The sequence below is a fragment of the Alosa pseudoharengus genome, unplaced genomic scaffold, assembly GCF_046254945.1.
Source record: "Alosa pseudoharengus isolate Yale_2024_CS ecotype anadromous, Long Island Sound unplaced genomic scaffold, YU_APseudo_1.1 YU_APseudo_1.1_scf_9, whole genome shotgun sequence".
NCBI lineage: Eukaryota > Metazoa > Chordata > Actinopteri > Clupeiformes > Clupeidae > Alosa > Alosa pseudoharengus.
The window spans coordinates 26,444,597-26,463,247 of record NW_027468881.1 but is presented as its reverse complement, the minus strand read 5'-3'; the positions used below and the strand labels follow the sequence as shown (position 1 = coordinate 26,463,247).

At 46.1% G+C, this 18,651-nt stretch overlaps 1 protein-coding gene across 1 annotated transcript in view; it reads right to left on the bottom strand.

Moving 5' to 3' along the window:
• Positions 1-7,936: 7,936 nt before the first annotated feature.
• Positions 7,937-18,651, bottom strand: part of itga5 (integrin, alpha 5 (fibronectin receptor, alpha polypeptide)) — a 49,363-nt gene continuing 38,648 nt past the window's right edge. The window contains exons 25-30 of the mRNA XM_076277137.1: positions 17,603-17,761; positions 15,913-16,017; positions 12,972-13,085; positions 12,050-12,151; positions 11,321-11,443; positions 7,937-10,879 (exon numbers count right to left, since the gene is read on the bottom strand). Of these exons, the coding sequence (XP_076133252.1) occupies positions 10,799-10,879; positions 11,321-11,443; positions 12,050-12,151; positions 12,972-13,085; positions 15,913-16,017; positions 17,603-17,761 (684 nt within the window). The 3' untranslated portion in view covers positions 7,937-10,798. The remainder of the gene's footprint in view (positions 10,880-11,320; positions 11,444-12,049; positions 12,152-12,971; positions 13,086-15,912; positions 16,018-17,602; positions 17,762-18,651) is intronic.

Genomic DNA, 18,651 nt, shown 5'->3' with positions numbered 1-18,651 from the left:
CATACGTCAGTATAAGGTCCGCAGGTTATAGGATCAGACCTCCGTTTGACAAACCTCCACATATACTCCGGTTATGTCTGAAAGCCCTTTTTCATTCTTCAGCGACGTCTATTGCCACTGGTCTGAGAACGGAAGAATAGGATCTGAAACAACTGATGGATGACAGAATAAACATTTTCTCTGAAAATAATAAATCAAATCATAAAAAAGCAAGTATGTCCGATGCCGCCCAAATGAAGCGGTGTGTCCAGGGGTGTGAGCAGTTCATCCCCGCCCTGGATCCACATTCCATTTGCATAAACTGTCTGGGTAAATCTCATGCCCGGACAGAGTTGGCTGTCCCACAATTCTGCTTGCACTGCAAGAGGCGATTTTGCTGCGGCTTCTCCAGGAAGCTCTCTGGGGTCTCATGATGATGTCCTTCGTGGCCTAGACGATACGCTCTTGGGGGAAACCCTATTCAGGGCGATCACCCGTCCAGGGCTTCGGGCCTTTCTCTGCCCTGCACGGGGCAGAGGAGCAGGGGCTGATCCACCTGCCCAAGGTGGAGGAGGTGCTGGCTGCCTACCTTGCCCCCCAGGGAGCATCAGCCCGTAGCCCGGCCACTCTGCCATCTAAGCCGTGCAGGGCCGTTGCCGGTCAGGCATCTAAGGCGCCTGTGTGGGGCAGGCATGCCGTGCCCTCAACACCACAGCCTTCCTCCAGGTCTACGCCGGGGAGAGCATGAGGCTGGCTGCGGAGGATGACAAAGCCCCGACTCCACTCCCTGAATGGAGGAGAGCACTGGACCTGGCCTCGAAGTGCGCAGCCCTGGCACAGGGCAGAGCAATGGGTCATTTGGTGGGGCTGGTACGCCATCTGTGGCTCATGCTGTCCCAGCTACCTGACAGGGAGAAGACTCCATTGCTGGATGCACCTATCTCCCCCTCCAGTTTGTTCAGGCCGACGATGGAGAGTATGAGGGAGCATTTTGGGGTGCCGCAGAATAGCGCCGTGGCTCACAAGACATTCCTGCCCCGGCGGGAGGCGATTTCCCATCCAGCCCCCCCACTAGCTCCGATGGCGGTACATCGGTTATTACATTAATACACAGGATTAGATGTTAAAATCCCTTGTGCCAAAATCCAAGGTAAAAACACATTCAGAAGCCCCTGCTCAAGTTTAACTTTAAAAAGCACACTACCCACAAATCCGCCAACAAATGGTCACAAGCACAATGCAAATGGCCTATCCAACAGCAGTAGCCTATATAGTATGCGGCATGTCATTGGGGTTATCAAGTGGGCACCCTCATTCACCGATGTTTCGTTAAGTTAGGCCCACGACACCTCATGAAGGCTTAACAGTGAAACCAGCGTCCTGGAGACACTCCCCTCCATGCTGCCACCATATTACCACATTGAAATATCCAATACCCAAAATACTCTTAACCAGCCCAGGCATGGTCTAAGTTGGCTAGGTCGGTCCGTCCCGTTGATGTGGACTGAACCATAAACCATAAAGAACCTTAGCCAAGTACCATCACCCTAGGCACAGCCCATCACAAACACAAAACAAATTAGCCAGTTAGCTTAGCCCATTATCTTAGGCCCCATCCCAAACACAAAACAAATTAGCCAGCAGTTAGCAGTTAGCTTACGCCCCATGCTGCCCCATATTACCACAACAAGCATCCAAATACCCTTAACCAACCTAGGCATGGTCTAAGTTGGCTAGGTCGGTCCGTCCCGTTGATGTGGACTGAACCATAAACCATAAAGAACCTTAGCCAAGTACCATCAACCTAGGCACAGTCCATCACAAACACAAAACAAATGAGCCAGTTAGCTTACCTTAGCTTGCGCCCCAGGAAGGGTAACTTCTCCTTACCCACCACCAAAACAAATGAGCCAGTTAGCTTACCTTAGCTTGCGCCCCAGGAAGGGTAACTTCTCCTTACCCACAACCAAAACAAATGAGCCAGTTAGCTTACCTTAGCTTGCACCCCAGGAAGGGTAACTTCTCCTTACCCACAACCATTCGCTTGCCCGTTCTGCTGCTAAGGACATGTTACTAACCACCTGCCCTGGACTTCGACCACAAATGCCCAATTCAGACAGCAAGCCAATAGCAGATCTGGCCACAAACCCACGTGCACCGATTTCAATAGGCCTTAATCGTGCACTCCAACCTCGCTTAGCTGCCTCCTCTGCTATTTCAGTATATTTAGCTCTCTTCAGCTCATTGGCCACTTCCACTCTGTCTTCCCAAGGAACAGTGAGTTCAATGAAGTAAACTATCTTCTCTGAATCCGACCATAGAATTACGTCAGGACGTAGCTTTGTACTCACTATATGTGGAGGTACCGCCATCTGCTGGCCAAGATCAACCTTCATTTCCCAGCCCGCCCCATTTTTCAACTGGCCGGTTTTACACCTGGCCTTCGCGGAACAAGGTTTATCCCCCTGACGTACAAAGTTAATTTGCCTTACCCCTTTACTAGCTGCTAATGAATTGACTTCTCTTCTTTTATCCTCTATTGCCGCTGCCACACATTTCAATACCTGGTTATGACGCCATGTATACCGCCCCTGGGTGAGACTTACCTTGCATCCTGATAGGATATGGTGGAGACTGCCCACACACGAGCAAAGTATGCATTTATCATCCTCACCAAACCATTGACTTAAATTCTTGGGAGATGGGAGCACATCATATGTAGCACCTAACATAAATCTGATCTTACCAGCTTCCATGCCCCATAGATCTTTCCATTTAATCTGTCTTTTTTCCACCCCTTCCCAGTTCACCCACTGCCCTTGTTTTGCCTGCGACACTGCCTTAGTACATCTTACAGCCTCCTCCTGTCTATGCATTTCCTCCACTACCATTTTCCTCTTTTCTCCTGCAGAAGCCTTACTCCACAAGGGTTTACTTGCACCCACCCCTAGACCCCCCGCCCGTGCTGCACATGGCCCATTATATCTCTATGCTTCAATGCTGATTGAGCTTGCTTAACTGCCTGCTCTGGGTTCCACTTCCTCCCTGCATTAACTGAGGGTGCAACTTTCCTCACCACTGGGTCCTTGGACTGAGTAAGAGTCAATTCCAATCTAGCCTTAGCACACTTAAATTCCTCTGTCAGACTAGATATTGGCAACTCTACAATACCCTTCCCATACAAGGCTACACTGCATAAGCAGCGTGGGACTCCGAGCCATTTTCTGACAAAGGAGTTGATCATTTTTTCCAACCTCTCTACCTTTGACAGAGGAACTTCATAAACTGTCAATGGCCACATTAGCCGAGGCAACAAACCAAACTGCAAACACCACAGCTTGAGCTTACCTGGCAGCCCCGACTTGTCAATTTTTGCAATACCTTGCCTAGTGACCTGTCTCAAGTCTTCAACCTGTGATTTATCACTAAGGCTTGCATCATACCACCTTCCCAGGCTCTTCACTGGTTTCTCCAGAACTGTGGGAATCACCTCCTTATTTATAGCAAACTTCTTATCTGTTACCTTCCCTTTAATAATTGAGAGACTCCTAGACTTACTTGGTTTCACCTTCATTCTGGCCCATTGCAGATTACTATTTAACTTACCCAGCAACCTGTTGGTGCATGGAACGGTTGTCGTCAAGGTTGTCATGTCGTCCATGAAAGCCCGAATCGGGGGGAGGCGTGGCCCTCCCTGCAACTTCTCCCCGCCCACTACCCATTTTGAGGCCCTAATAATGACCTCCATTGCCATTGTAAAAGCAAGTGGGGAGATGGTACATCCGGCCATGATTCCTATCTCAAGTTGTTGCCAACCTGTGGTGTAATCAGCTGTAGTAAAACATAATTGAATATCCAGAAAGTATGCTTTTACTAGGCTTTTAACGCTACCTGGGATTCTGAAATAATCAAAGGCCTCCCACAACAGACTATGCGGCACAGACCCAAAAGCATTAGCCAAATCCAAGAACACAACGTGCAGGTCTCTCTTCTCACGCTTTGCTAATTGAATTTGGTGCCAAATCATGCTGGTATGCTCTAAGCACCCGGAGAAGCCAGGAATTCCAGCTTTTTGCACCGTGGTATCAATTAGTTTATTCCTTTCAAGGTAATTTGTCAGTCTCCGTGCCACCACACTAAAGAAAACCTTCCCTTCAACATTCAGTAGACTAATTGGCCTAAATTGATTAATCTCCACTGCGTCCTTTTCTTTGGGAATAAATATTCCCCCAGCCCTCCGCCAAGCCTTGGGAATACTCTGCTTTTTCCAAACTATCTTCATTAATTGCCATAAAAATCTTAAAACATCTGGTGCACTCTTATACAACCGGTAGGGCACTCCATTAGGTCCCGGGGCTGAAGAGGCCCTTGCACGTTTTATTACTTCTTGCACCTCTTTCCACCTTGGTGGACTATCGTCGCATTGGCTACTTAATTCACCAATAGGTGGGATATCAGCAGGAAGTACCATCTCCCTGAACCTCTCCCTATCTTTGTGCACTCCCTCTAAATACTCCTCAAGCTTCTGCTTAGGTTCCAAAAGACTACCACTCTTCTGCATTACGAATAAAGACTTAACAAACTTAAATGGGTCTTTATAGAATGCTAGTCGGGCTCGTGATTTCTTCTTCCTATTTTTCCTAATATTTTCAGCTCTTCTTAGCACTACTAACCGCTCCCTCACATCTGCCTGTAGACAGTCAATACCTTCCTTCTCATCATCTGTAGCTTTTCTCCACTGCTTCTTAAGCTGCCTCCTCTCCTTGATAAGTTTATCTATCTCCTGCTGGCGCCTAGATTTAACTACCTCATGTAGCCGTTTTGTCCTTCTCTCAATAGTCCCAAATCTTTCCTTACCATAGCTATAAATAATGTCTCCCATTTTCTCTAATTTGCTTTCAGCCGTCCCCTTGAGCTGACCCAGGATACTGACCAAATCACTATTAACATCTTCCCACATTCTACATTCCGCTGCGCCTGGCCATCTAACCCCAGGCCTATGACCATTAATCTTCTCCCTCCTTGGCTGACTGGCCTCTCTCTCTGCCTCAGTGCTAGAACTTACCTCAACAACAGGGGTACTGATGTCCTGCGAACTGTGGGTTTCTTCCTGTCGCTGGACTTCAACCGACTGACTTGATGCACTTCTTAAGAAATAGCTATCAATGCGGGGACCCTGTGTTAGAGACAGAGGCGCAGGCATCGCCCGCAGCAGCAGCAGCAGCCAAGATCGGCCGGTCAGCCCCAGAGGGATAGTTTCCCGCAGCAGGGCGGATGCCTCCCTCCTAGGTTGGGGAGCGGTGTGTGAGGGGCGAGCGGTCCGAGGGACATCGTGCGAGCAGCGGCCTCACATAAATGCGCTGGAACTTTTAATGGTGCATCTAGCACTCAAGCATTTCCGCCGGCTAATCGCAGGGTGTGATATATTGGTGAGGTCAGACAATACAGCAACGGTAGCCTATATCAATTGCCAAGGCGGCATTCACCCACAGGTGGTGGAGGGGGTGTGGCAGCGCTTCGGGAAAGCTCATGTCGATCTCTTTGCCTCGTGCGACACAATACACTGTGTGAAGTGGTTTTCCCTGACCGAGAGCGATGCTCTGCTGGGAGTGGATGCTCTGGCACACGAATGGCCGAAGGCCTTGCTGTATGCTTTCCCCCCAAAGACATTGATCCCAGCGATGTTAGAGAGAGTGAGGAGAGGCAGGCACGAAGTGATTCTGATTGGCCCCATCAGATTTGGTTTCTGGTTTGACCCTGGTCTGGTCTCAACTCCTTCATGGACAAGAAATTATGTTCAAGCACTTGTTTTGGCCTCACACAAACAAGCATACATTTGTCACTGAAGCTCAGATCAAATAGAAGTGGTCAGACACGGACAGGACCAGCAATAGCAAAATAAACTACAAAATCACAAAGCCCAGAAGATGGTTGAGTATAAATTAAAGTCAGAGTCCAATAGCAAAGGAAACCTCAGAGGTTGGCAAAACTACCTTTGTTCGAAAAAACGCCATGCCTGATATAAAGCTGAAAATCACCACCTCAGAATGAGATAATATGGGTAAATTATACATTTTCTGAATCCTTTGAGTCATGCCAGTGTTGCAGTGTTTGTATTTTGTATCTCTGATGCCGCAGGATTAAAAGAAAAAAGATGATTTAGGCATAAATGGTAGAAAAATGTGTGTGATTAAAAGTTTGAAGAGCTCCAGGGTCGGCTGTATTTGTCCAACATGTTCACAAAAGGACTTGAATGAAAGCTCAGATTGTTCCCTTTAAAATGATACCAAACATAATAACATAAAATATGCAAATATGTCTTTAACAAAGGCCAATAGCAAGATAGGCACCTGCATCAAAAATGTGTTTTTTCAATGGGGGAGGGTAACTTTAACAGCTGATACCACTAATTTAGCTGTGACTCCAGAAGGGTTATCATACAAAAATGTTAACTACAGACATGTATCTTTTCAAAAAGTATAAGCAACCATTGCCACCTTGAGTGGTACCGACTCATCTGACCCATGGACTATTACGGAAAGGGCACAGAAAGGGTGAGCGACCCCTCAAGCACTTTACAGTTTTGCAGTGAGACAGCCCTAAACCCTTAAGAAGTTTGCGAAAACGTGCATCAAAGTATGTGAGTCTGTGTGGAAAGAGATTGGATTCAGCCTACGTCTCTGTAGGCACTTGTTCTCTCTTGTTAGTTTTGGGAAATAACATTTTAATTGTAGACGTGTTGCCTGAACACCATCCATAATGAGCACAGAGTGGTAGCACAAAACCAATTCGGCTTACAAGGCAAAAACGCAGAAAGGCTAGATTTAGCGCTAGCTATCAAGGTATTATGTCTGACCTATTAAATATGATTAGGCAGATTAGGAGAAAAACTGATCAGGAATTGAATTGTAATGTTAATACAGTGGCCCCCTAACTACTCTTGAATTAAGTAACCTGCAGTGAGGAAGTGGATGAATGTGTTGTAACAGATGTTGAACATTGTGCTGGATTACTTGGCCAGATTGCTCTGAACTCAGAAATACTTGATAATAATTGAATGTGAATAAAGACCAGTCATAAACACTAGGTCTAATTCAAAGACTTTTCCTCAGTGGTTCCATGTTGGTGGAATGAGTTGCCCAGTGTTCTCTGTTCCTGTGGTAGTTTTGGGTCGTTTAAGAAGGGTCTAAATACATTCCTGTTCAACATGCACTTAGTTCTTTAAGCGCTTATGGTTTGTATAATATTGCTTTATTTCCATTAGGCTGTGGATTAATTTGACATTATTGCTTATTATTGATATTCTCCTTAATATAGTCTTACCATATCATTGTTTTTATATTATTGATTGAATGGACATTATTGTTTATTATTGCTTTTCCCCTCATTTTCATTGCTTATTTTATTAGGCTATTGATTGAGTTGACATATTATTGCTATTCTCCTTATTATAGTTTGACCAACATTCTAATTTAAATAACCTCTAGTATATATAAAATAGGAGTAATCGTAGGTTTTAACTTCCCGGGACTAAGGTTACGTCTGAGAAACGTCTTGACATTGACTACTGTAGGTTGACTATTTATCTTGCTTTAGGGGCAATTCCACGGAAAAACTGACTTTTTGTCACATCCATAACGCCAGTGAAATGCCTTGGCATTTGTATGATGTGAATGATAACATTATTTTTTTGTGCATTTTTTCTCATGTACAGTCTATAGCAAATGCTCAAATTTCATGTAATCATTCACATCATACCATACCATCACATTTTATTGGCGTTATGGATGTTACAAAAAACATAATTTTCCATGGAATTGCCCTTGGTAGGTCTATAGATATAGCTAATGTAAGACTTTAGGGTTTATTTTTAACATTCAGGTTTAATCAGATTCATTATTATACCATAAGCATTAATATTAGACTTCAGACAGTAGACAGTAACACAGAACTCCAATTTAGTACAAATTGAGAATTTATTTAAAAAGCAAACTGTGAAATAACATCAAATAATTACTTCAACAACATAACATCCTGCTCAGTCTCCCCAATATGGGAAGAGAAAAATTCTCAAAGGCAAAGGTTTTCAACAGAATTCAAAAATACTCTCTTTGCTAAAAATATATATACATCTCAGATAATTGGTGAGACAAAGAGAATGGGACCAGGACATTTAGAAAAGTGAGGACAAACCCAGTGCTTTCTTATACTCAATTATTTTAAAACGATTAGGGGGGTATAAATAGTTGGTTGGTAGGCTATTGTATACGGCAGGCTGTTTTTGTAAATGTAAAAATCGCTGAGTACTGGGGGAAATCCTTGTGTCTTGAAAAAAAAAAACACGTATATATGTATTCAACAAGCAAAAGGTAAAAAAAGACTTAAAGACCTAAAATAGTCAAACACCCAATTCCAAAATTCAACCTAATTTTACCATTCAATTGGACAAATTTAATCAATGGTCAAATACTGTATTTAGTTTCTAAAATCTCATTTGAGATTACAGAGTAGTCGAAAAAGCTGCACCATGTAGGTACTCAATCAGTACTGAGAACAGAGTCCTTAGCATTCTAGTTCAGTCTCAAAGACTCTTTGATGATTCAATTATCAGTCTTTCTTTTCGTGGCCAATATTCCACCCACATTTTGGGCATTGTCTTTTACCTCTGTGTTCAGTACACATAATCAAGTTGACAAAAAGAGAGTATGGTCTTAGCAACAGATCTGGAGTCTGTGGCTTTCAAAATTCATTTTCTTGTCAGAAGAAGGCCTTTGACTGAATTCTGACTCAGACCTAGCGACTAAAGACATCCTCCCTCTTGCAATAAAGCAATACTATACATATCTATATAACTTACACACAGTGAGAGAGAGAAAAAAAACTTGATACAGTTCCGACAAACTTGAAAAAAAAAACCCAGTCATTTCTGTATTGCACTTACAAACACATCTGTCTGTTTTCTCCAATGCTTGGTTGTCCCTTTAGAAGTGGCCTCAGAAGACAGATACTGAATGGTTGGCAAAAACTACAGTCTGTCTCTGGTTAAATCACCACTTAAATAGTGACTCTCTCCCCTGATTTTACACAACAAGAAGGCTTCACTATGCTGGTGTAATCTCCCTGTGTTCAAGGATAAAGGCCATACTAAGCTATTGGGAAAACTGAATGAAGCATTCATTCATTCATTCACCCAAACACACACACCCACACATACATACAGTATTTACATTAAAACCAAGCAAATGTGTGTAATCGTCCCTGGATTGAGGCTGCAGCCTTTGAGTTCCTCTCTGTCAGTGCACATTCACCGGTGACCTCTAGAGGGTGCTGGTGAGCTATAACCTCACAGGCACATACACAGAGCCTGATAGAATTTCACTGCTGCATCATCAGACTCTATAGACTCACAGTGCACTTTAAAGTGAGAACAGCGACACTATGAGGAGGCGATTCCCAACTAACTCCCACTTCTTGTGCTGTGACCAACCAAACAGTGAAGCTATTTCCCTTCCTGCTTAACAGTGGCTTTCCTGTGCTCTAGAAACATTGACACAAGGTTTTGGCTTCCTCTGGAAAGTACACAGACCCCCATACAATAGAGGTCCTGTAATGGACCCCTACTGCTTATGAAGATTGGCCTGCCCCAGCACAAGCAGGTACACATGTCACCCATGGCTCCTGGGCACTGCTGGGTCATAGTGTGTGCTCTCTGAGGTGGCAAAGCACAGCTCTGCTTCAAGGCATCAGTGAGGTTTCACAGGCTTGAGTATGTTTTCCTCTGTGTGGATCCAGTCGTGTCCCAGATGATTTACTTGAGGCAATGCAAATCGCTTGCAAAAATTGACAATAAAAAAACTCAGACAGGTGAATACGATGGAGAACAAAGATCAGTAGGAGAGAGACAGTGTCCTTCATGACGGGACGATCCTGTTGGTTTGTTTCCTTGTCTGTTTCTATGTCAAGTTCCTGCATCTGGGGACCCCAGATCAGGGCTCTGCATTTCCATTTCATCACCTGAGACAGCGGCCATCTTGTTTTGAAGAGTGCAAAGGTGACAGCCAGTCCAGTTCTCAGTCCTGCGCCCTTTCAATAAAATCTCCTGCTGTAAAATTGAAAATTTCTTCTACAAAAAAAGGATGTGAGAACAAACAAAACAAAAACGACCCAGTGAAGCAAGCTGATGTTGAGACTTTGGCCTGTATCAGTATGGCCCCGCATGGTCTGAAACAAAAACAGCATGTTTCCAAGTCGTTGGTGGTAATTTGAGTAAAGGAAGCTACAAAAAGGCAAAATCAAAGGCTTTGGCTTAATCTCAGCCCACATGATATGGAAAAAAAAAGAAACGCAGCTGGATCAGGTGATAGAGGTTCACCGTGGTTAGCACCAAACTGAAAGAGGGAAAGTCTCTTTTTGTGAGTGAATTGATTATGTGGAAGAGTGAAAACTTTTGTGTGGATTTAATGAGGAGTCACATGTCCACATGGAAGGGTCTCCTCAACCGCTACAGTTTTGTGTGTGTGTGTGTGTGTGTGTGTCTATGTGTGTGTGTTCCTTGACAATGTCAGGGAGTGGACTCGTCCCTGGTAAAAGGAGAAATCCAGGGACAAATCCAGAGGATAAAAAAATAAAACATTCATTTGGTTTTGATTTGTCAGTTTTGTCTTCTAGTGCAGTGCAGTGGGGTGTCAGTGGTCCTCCCTCCAAATTCTGTCTGGTCATTAGACAGCTACCCACACTTATGTCTTCTTCTTGTCTTTGCAATCTTGTGGGAAAGTATTCTTGGAGTTTTTAAATCTCCTGATGGCTCCGGCCAGGCTCTTTATGCCTCGGATGCAGCCTGAGGCTTGAGCTGAGCCTTCTCCATGGCGGTGCCATACTCAGTTCTCTTGAAGAAGCCCAGCTATGGGAAACAAGACGCAGAAACGTTAGTCTACATGCGGGTTACAGACTTCCTGTTTCAGTATTCCCAAATGATGTGTGATGATGAAAAGGAAGGTTGACTGATATTTTAGAGGCACCCTGAGAAACACCCTGAAATGTGCCTCTCAAATGCATTTAAATATGTTCTTCTCGCCCTAGCAGCGGCTCCAAACCACTATAGCTGCCACAGGAATGACATGGCTGCTTTTCACACCCATGGTGTCAGACACCAAAAATGTGAACATCAAAACGGGCGCCGTTCGCTCCCATGGCAGAGATACCACAGCCACTACCATAAAGTATGCCTTAACTCACACCCCGTTCGAAAACATAACCATGGGTGCGTCGTTATTAAAGACACGGTGACTCCAAACATATGTGATGTTTGCAACACCACAAAATCAAGATGTCTGCTGCTTACTTTGTAGAGGACGTATATGAGTAGAGCCAGTAGAAGCAGCCCTGCCAGTATGGCCAAGATGATGATCCACAGAGGCACGGCGTACTGGCTGTCCGGCTTATTCCACACCAGCGGGGTGACCACCTGCAGAGAAACACAATTACTGCCTGTCAAATCAACCAGTGAGCAGTGCCTGAGAGAGTCTGTTCTGTTCTGAGAGAATCTACGTATGTTCTAGAACAGGGGTGTCAGACTCATATCAGGCAGTGGGCCGGACTTGTTGGAATGAGACCTCACGGGGGGCCGTCATTGTCGTGGTCATTATCATCTCTCTGCATGGGTATAGGAGTGTTGATAGATGATGACACTTATGAGCAAACTAGTACAAATCCTGTACTGCTGTCATATACTGCTCTTTTCCTCTTAAAATACCCTACAGTACTTCCATGTCAGGTTTATCAGCTACTTCCTTCTTAAGGATGGTTTAATCAATTTATCATATCATAGAGATATTGCGTATTACACATTGTTGAAGACAACTGGATGTGAATATATTTTTTCTCTAATTTTCTCTTCCTACCCAAAGCATTTGGGGCCCCCGGGCCTTATGTTTAACACCCCTGTTCTAGAACATAGCTCTGTGAGAAACTATGTTCTGTGAGAATCTATAGATCTGTGATAGATCTGGTGAGGCACATTACTTTTTTATTAAATAAATTTGCTGAAATACAAGTGCAAATAAATTCCTACCTTTTTGGCACCACTTGGAGATTGTTTGGGCAAGATGGCATATGGCATCTTCTGCACGTGATACATGGCTTGACACTCAAGCACATAATTTTTGTAGGGGAGCTAAAATAAAATAAAAAAACAATGTTATCAGCATCAAGGAAAGATAGCATTGTTGTAACTGTAATGGTGGCCTGGTGGCCTATGTCAGCAAATGTCAACATAGCCAATGACCAGCAGAGGGCGCTTGTGTATCTGTGAGAGGAGACCTGTGTTACATGTTTGGCTGACCTTGGTTCTCACAAAATCCCTACGACATTCCAATCCTATGAGAAGTCAGGACTGCAAGCTAATGAATTTTCAATGCAGTCACACATAAGCCTTGTATTGGCTGGGACTGAAAGAGCATGTAAAACTCTCTCAAAAGAGCTCCTGTGCAGACATACCCTCGGACCGATAAGAACAGACACACACACACACACAATGCGCACACACACACGACACATTCACACACATACACACACACATACACACACACACACACACACAAACACGATACACTTGCTCTCTCTTTCTCTCTCTCTCACACACACACAATGAAAACCAGACAAATATAGTCTCTTCATAAAATGAAACAAAACTAAATGTTTGTCATATGACTAACGACAATTACTCCACTCTAACCGTGCTTCACTGATGCAACAGTGAGACTTAATATCAACAGTCAATACAGCCATGTGGGTAAGACTGGAGTGGTCATTGGCACTTCGCAGCCCTTCATTTGAGGTTGGATGTCTGGGACTCTGGGCTTAATGGTTGGCCTTCGCCGAGAGGAATGAATGACTTTCACATGGGCCACAAATGGAAAGGGTTTCAACTGGGAGAACAGTTTGCCTGAGCTGCTAGACAGCAGACCATCAGTGATGGGCACGCGGCGGCTTACCTGCATGAACGTCTCGGCCCAGATCCGTGATCGCACCTTCAGAATGGCACTTGTGCCTCTCTCCAGCAGCCCCACGTTACAGGACAAGGTCCAACACTCTACACTGGAGCAGGACTGGAGATGGGGAAAAGAGAGAGAGAGAGAGAGAGAGAGAGAGAGAGAGAGAGAGAGAAAAAGAGAGAGAGAAAGGAAGAAAAGAAAGAATGTTAGAATGCCCGTGATTTCATGCTTCTCTCTACCAACGACCCCCCACCATACAGAAAACATGCCTCCAACTCAAAGTGACCCATCCTCTGATAAGCCAAGTGAAACTAGCCAGGACTACTTTGAGAAGCAGTGTGATATAAATAGCGTAGAAGACAAACGTGCGTGGACAAGGAGGAGCAGTACACACAAATAGACCCCCACACTCCCGTGGGCACGGCTAACGGCAGATGCCATTAATCCCCAACTGCTTTTATACAGCTGACACTATCCTATCCCCACACTTAAGTTTTTTGTGACGAAAGGGGGGGGGGGGGGGGGGTAATTAAAAACTGCCGTAGGCGCATGACCTGGGTGCAGACTGGCAGGCGGTGTGGTAGTGCTGGCACAGCCCTCACAGGTCACTGGTGGTGACAAAGACACCAGTGTTGCCATCCCCATCGAGGGCTGCTTCGAATTAGAGCGCAAGCTCCATTCCCAGTCATGGGACTACCAGAAGTGCTGCGTGTAGCCTCCGTCACCGCCTTCCACTGAGACCAGCTTCCCCCTCACCACGACTCATTCGCTTTCTCTCTCTCTCCTCCATCCTCCTCTCTCTCCCTCTTCTCTCTCTCCATCTCTTCTTCCCTTTCTCTCTCTACATCTCTCCTTCCCTCTCTCTCTCTTTGTTTACGAGCTTTTGGAATCACACAGTCTTTATTATATCCTCGTAATACCAGCAGCTTTGATTCATTAGAGGCCCCTTGTGAAAAACTGGAGCCGTGGTACCCCTCGCCCTCACTGGGGACAGACCACCCTGATCCGGGAGGGTCAGCGAGGGTAACGGCGGGAGCCTGTTGAAGTCCGGGGTCCGTGCCGAGTGAGATCACGGTAGGAAGCACGCTTCTCCGCCCTGCTCGGCTCCCCTTGGGTAGGGAGCGGAGGCAGCATTAGAGGGGGTGGGGGTGGGTTGGGGGCGGTGGTGTTGGGAGCGGTCACACGGCTTCCTCTCCATGGGACTGAAGTGCCGCCCCCGGGGCCCAGAGGCGTGAGAGCAGTCTGCTCTCCCCTATTTCCTTTTCTCAGCCCCCCACACACACAAATAGCCACGGCAGTGAAGAGGCCCTGGAAAGCAGATGCTAGTAAGGACAGGGGCCCATGGCGGAGCATAGGGAACGTGTCGCGGTGCTAGGAGGAGGCCTGGGAAACGATATAGATGGGAGTCACGCTGCATCCTGAGCCCCAAACCCCTCCATGCAGGGGGACCATGGGGTAGAGGTCTCGGAGGAGGCGGAGGTCAACTCTGGTTCTTGTCATCCAATGACAACTGACCTGGGACCAGTTTATTCCCATACTGCTAATTACAGCTGTTCACTGAGTTATGAAAGGGTCCATATGTTGTGGAGCAACAAAAGTGGGTCTTCTGAGACGCAAGGAACTCCCTCACTTCAGGCCAACCAAACAGTGAACAGCAATCTGAGTGACATACCTTAAAACAAACTCCACTCCTTAGACTTGGCAAAGAAGAAAAATACCTCCTTTTTAACTCGCTTGGCCACCTCAGTACAGGGAAATGCCAATCTTAAGGCTGAGTCTCCCTACAAACGCCTGGCACAGTCACACCCAGTCATGTTTCCGTCTGTGGACCTTTTCAGTCCTCGCTGGACTCGCTCGCTGGCTGGCTGGGGGCTGAGGCCACAGAGCGCTGAAAAAAGGCTTTTCTGCAGACGTGTCGCCGGGCACAGGATGATAAATGAGAGTGACTGAGCATGACAGACTCCAGCACAAAGGCTTCTTTCACTGAGGCAGGTACTCCCCCTCCACACTCTCTCCAAACACACACACACGCACACACACACACATTTGAATGGAGAATGGTAGTGGTACCTGCAGTTGAGGAGATCAATGGAGGACTGTCTGCAGGGATGGGAGAGGTGGCAGCTTGCCATATGGAGGGGAATATTACAGGGATTGTGCACATCTCTTTCAAGGGGCCTCATTACTGACAGTGTGTTATACAAACATACACTGAAATAACACACACACACACACACACACACACACACACACACACACGTATTCCACAAAGGAGCCTCTTTGGCCAACCTCTCCACTCTCTTCAAAAGACTTGAGTGACCCCACTTTTCTGTGTCTATTAATGACACCATCTCTTAATCACAGAGGGGGGTTCACATAGCGGTAACTGCTTCCATACACATGACAACATAGGTTAAGAGCTGTCCACGTAATCTCTCATGGGTATGGCTGTGTGAACAACCTCTATCAGCTCATCACCAAACAGTTCACACACACACACACACACACACACACCTCATCTCCTAATGACGTGTCATCATTTCCACACTACACACACTTGACCGTCATGTCTTGTCCAACTACAAAAGCCTGAACGTAACTGAATGCTTCCATGGGGGAGCAGTTCACACAGGCACAAGGGGGTCAGCAGCAACCCCCCGACCCCCCCCCCCCCCACACACACACACACACACTCACTGTGCCGCCACTTTTGTCAGTCGGCTCTCACGGAATCCTCCTCCTCCTGTAACCTCCAGGGGCAGAGAAGTCTGGCTAAGAGACACTCCCTAATCACCGGAGCTTATTGAGTGGCACGACGCCTCTGGTGATGATAGTCCCAGGGTTTTAACAGAAATGTTTTTTCCTCTATTTTTCTCCCTTTCTCTACCCCCCCTCTCTCTCTTCTACCCGCCCTCCCTTTCTTTCTGCATTGGGGCCTCACCAGGTTGCTCATCTCCGACAGCTGGCCTTTGTGGACCTCCCTCTTCTCGATGTGGTGCACTTGGCTGTCCAGTAGAGGGGGCTGTTCTGTGGTTGACTGCTGAAGCTGCAACAAAAAAAAGGAGAGGGGGTGGGAGGGTTAGAAACAGATCAACAGGTCAATCAATCTTTTGCTGCCTATTAAACCAATATGAACATTTTAGAGCGGGAGAGGAACAACACAAAACAAAAACACAGATAACATAAAGAGGAAGAACATCAACGCCCATGCTGCTGTAGAGATGCTGACCTCACAAACTTCAGACCCATTAGATCAGCAGTACTAATAAAGCCTTTACTGGCAGAGGAACAGCTCACATCTCTGTGAAATGCCACGTCTGTGCCATCTGTCCCTTGCCACCAGTGCTCAAGACACTCCCTGACAGACGGACAAACAGAGCAAAGAGCCACCCAGCCCAAACACGCAGCAGCAGCTCCAGAGACACTACAACTGCAGAGCCCAACTACGCCTGTGAGCAGATGCTGTGGTGCCCTCCAGGCCATATGACACACGTGCAGCAGTTAATGCCTTCACCCTGAAGGAGCGGAGGTCACGAGTGAGCGAATGGGTGTAGAAGGGGTGTAGAATGGGTGTAGAAGGCCACATCAGCAGGTGGTTGTGCTGATGTGGGCCACAGAACTACATCAGGGATGACCCTGCAGCAGTGCACGGACCAGAGCACAGGGGATCAAACAGCAACCTTGGGTGGGGTCATGGGTGGGCAGGGTGGGGTTGTGGAGAAGACCAACAGACCGGTGGGCTGCTGTTGTGCATTTGTGTGTGTGTGTGTGTGTGTGTGTGTGTGCGCGCGCATCTGAGGTAAAAGGAGTCTGTTAATGACTAAGTAAATTAGAGCATGTGGACGATCTTCAGGGAGTGGTTTCTCTGAAGTGTGTGAGCTCAAACGACCGAAGCTCTCCTAATATGACCTTGTGCTCTGTGTGTGTGTGTGTGTGTGTGTGTGTGTGTGTGTGTGTAATTTTGTGTATTTGTGTGTATGTGAGGGAGTGTTTCTGTGTGAGACATAAAATGTAAAGATGTCTATGCCTGTGCATGCGGGCACATATGCTTGAGCGAGCAGAGACAACTGTTTCTGTTTAAGTGTGGTCGTATTGAAGAATGCGTTTATGTTATAGCACATGTCAGCATGTGCCCTGTAAACGTTCTTGAGAGGAAAAACCACTAAAGTTACAAAAATACAAGAGGACCGATATATGAGCCGAGGACAGACCAAATCATTACAAAATCAATGGGGCCTGATAACAGCACTAACAGCAGCAACTATACAGACTTATTTAATCTGACTCAAGTAACATATTCAAACTAGTGGTCTTTTAGAAATCCTTGATAAGATGAAAACAAAACACCTGCACAACTGTTTGTAACTACATAAGTACAAAACTGCAAAACAATGTACAAGCATACACATAAATGCCATGTTACTGTAATATGTAGCTCTAAAAAATGTTTTTTTTTTCTTTCTCACTCCATTGCCCTTATGTCGACCCCATCCCCATTCTCTGCCCTGTCCTTCCAGGCCCTGTGTGCCTGACCACAGTCTCACCTTGAGGTGGTGTGTGTATGGGTATGTGCGTGTGTGTGTGTGTCTGTGTGTGTGTGTGTGTGTGTGTGTGTGTGTGTCAAGTCTCACCTTGAGGCGGTGTGGGTTGACGGTGCGGTTGGTGGTGCAGTTGAGCGGGCCCTCGGTGAAAACCTCCAGTGGGTACATGAACTGATGGCCCTGCAAGCGCATAGGGCAACGCAGCGTCAGTACGGTGTGGCTGATCCGACTGGGCCCGTTATTCACCAACTAAGGCGGGAGGATACAGAAAGAGAGAGAGAAAGAGAGAGAGAGTGAATGTGTTGCTCAATCCAAAAGCATGTTCTCAGTTTAAAACAGGAATGTAACCGCACATGAGGGTAATATATTATGAAGACATTCCTGGGCCAATAATCATTCAGAAGCTCAATGCCTCGGTCACACTCTCTGTCAAACCCAACAGAACTGAACCTCGCCCCTACGTTACGCCTTCCCTCCCCCAGCAACAAGCCATCAGAAATTCTAACACCCGCGCTACACGGGGTCCGCAACAGAAGCGTTCCGCTCACGTAGCGTAAAAATAGTTACAGAACACTGGTCTAATTTTCTTCGAACATATGCACCGCTATCATATCTGGTATAGCCAGTCCCATTAATTAAAGTGGAAGCTTTTTTTTTTGTCCCACCACCACCCTCCCCTCTTCTGAGGACAACTTTATTTTTAATTAAGTAATATATTTTTCAAATGCAAATACAATTTGTCCTACCTCAACCATTTATGTGACCCTGGAATCATATAGCACCATGTGAAGTGAAACATCAAACACATGAAACGCAACAAGGTAACAGATAGACAAGTGGGACTGAGAGACAGACAGATAGACAGACAAACAGACAGACAGACACGCAGACAGACAAACACGCAGACAGACAGTGGGACAGGACGATGACAGAACTGACAGGACGGGACTCAGTTCTTTGTAATTGAGTAGAAAGGTCTGTGAGTGGTCATGATCGGGTTAACCATAACCCGATCAATTAAAGTGGAAGCTAATAGTTGCTGCAGACGCTACGTGAACGGAACGCTTCAGTTACGTGCCCAGTGTAGGCTCCCTGTAAGACAGAAATCTTCAACGGCAACGGCAGGGGAAAAAAATCCC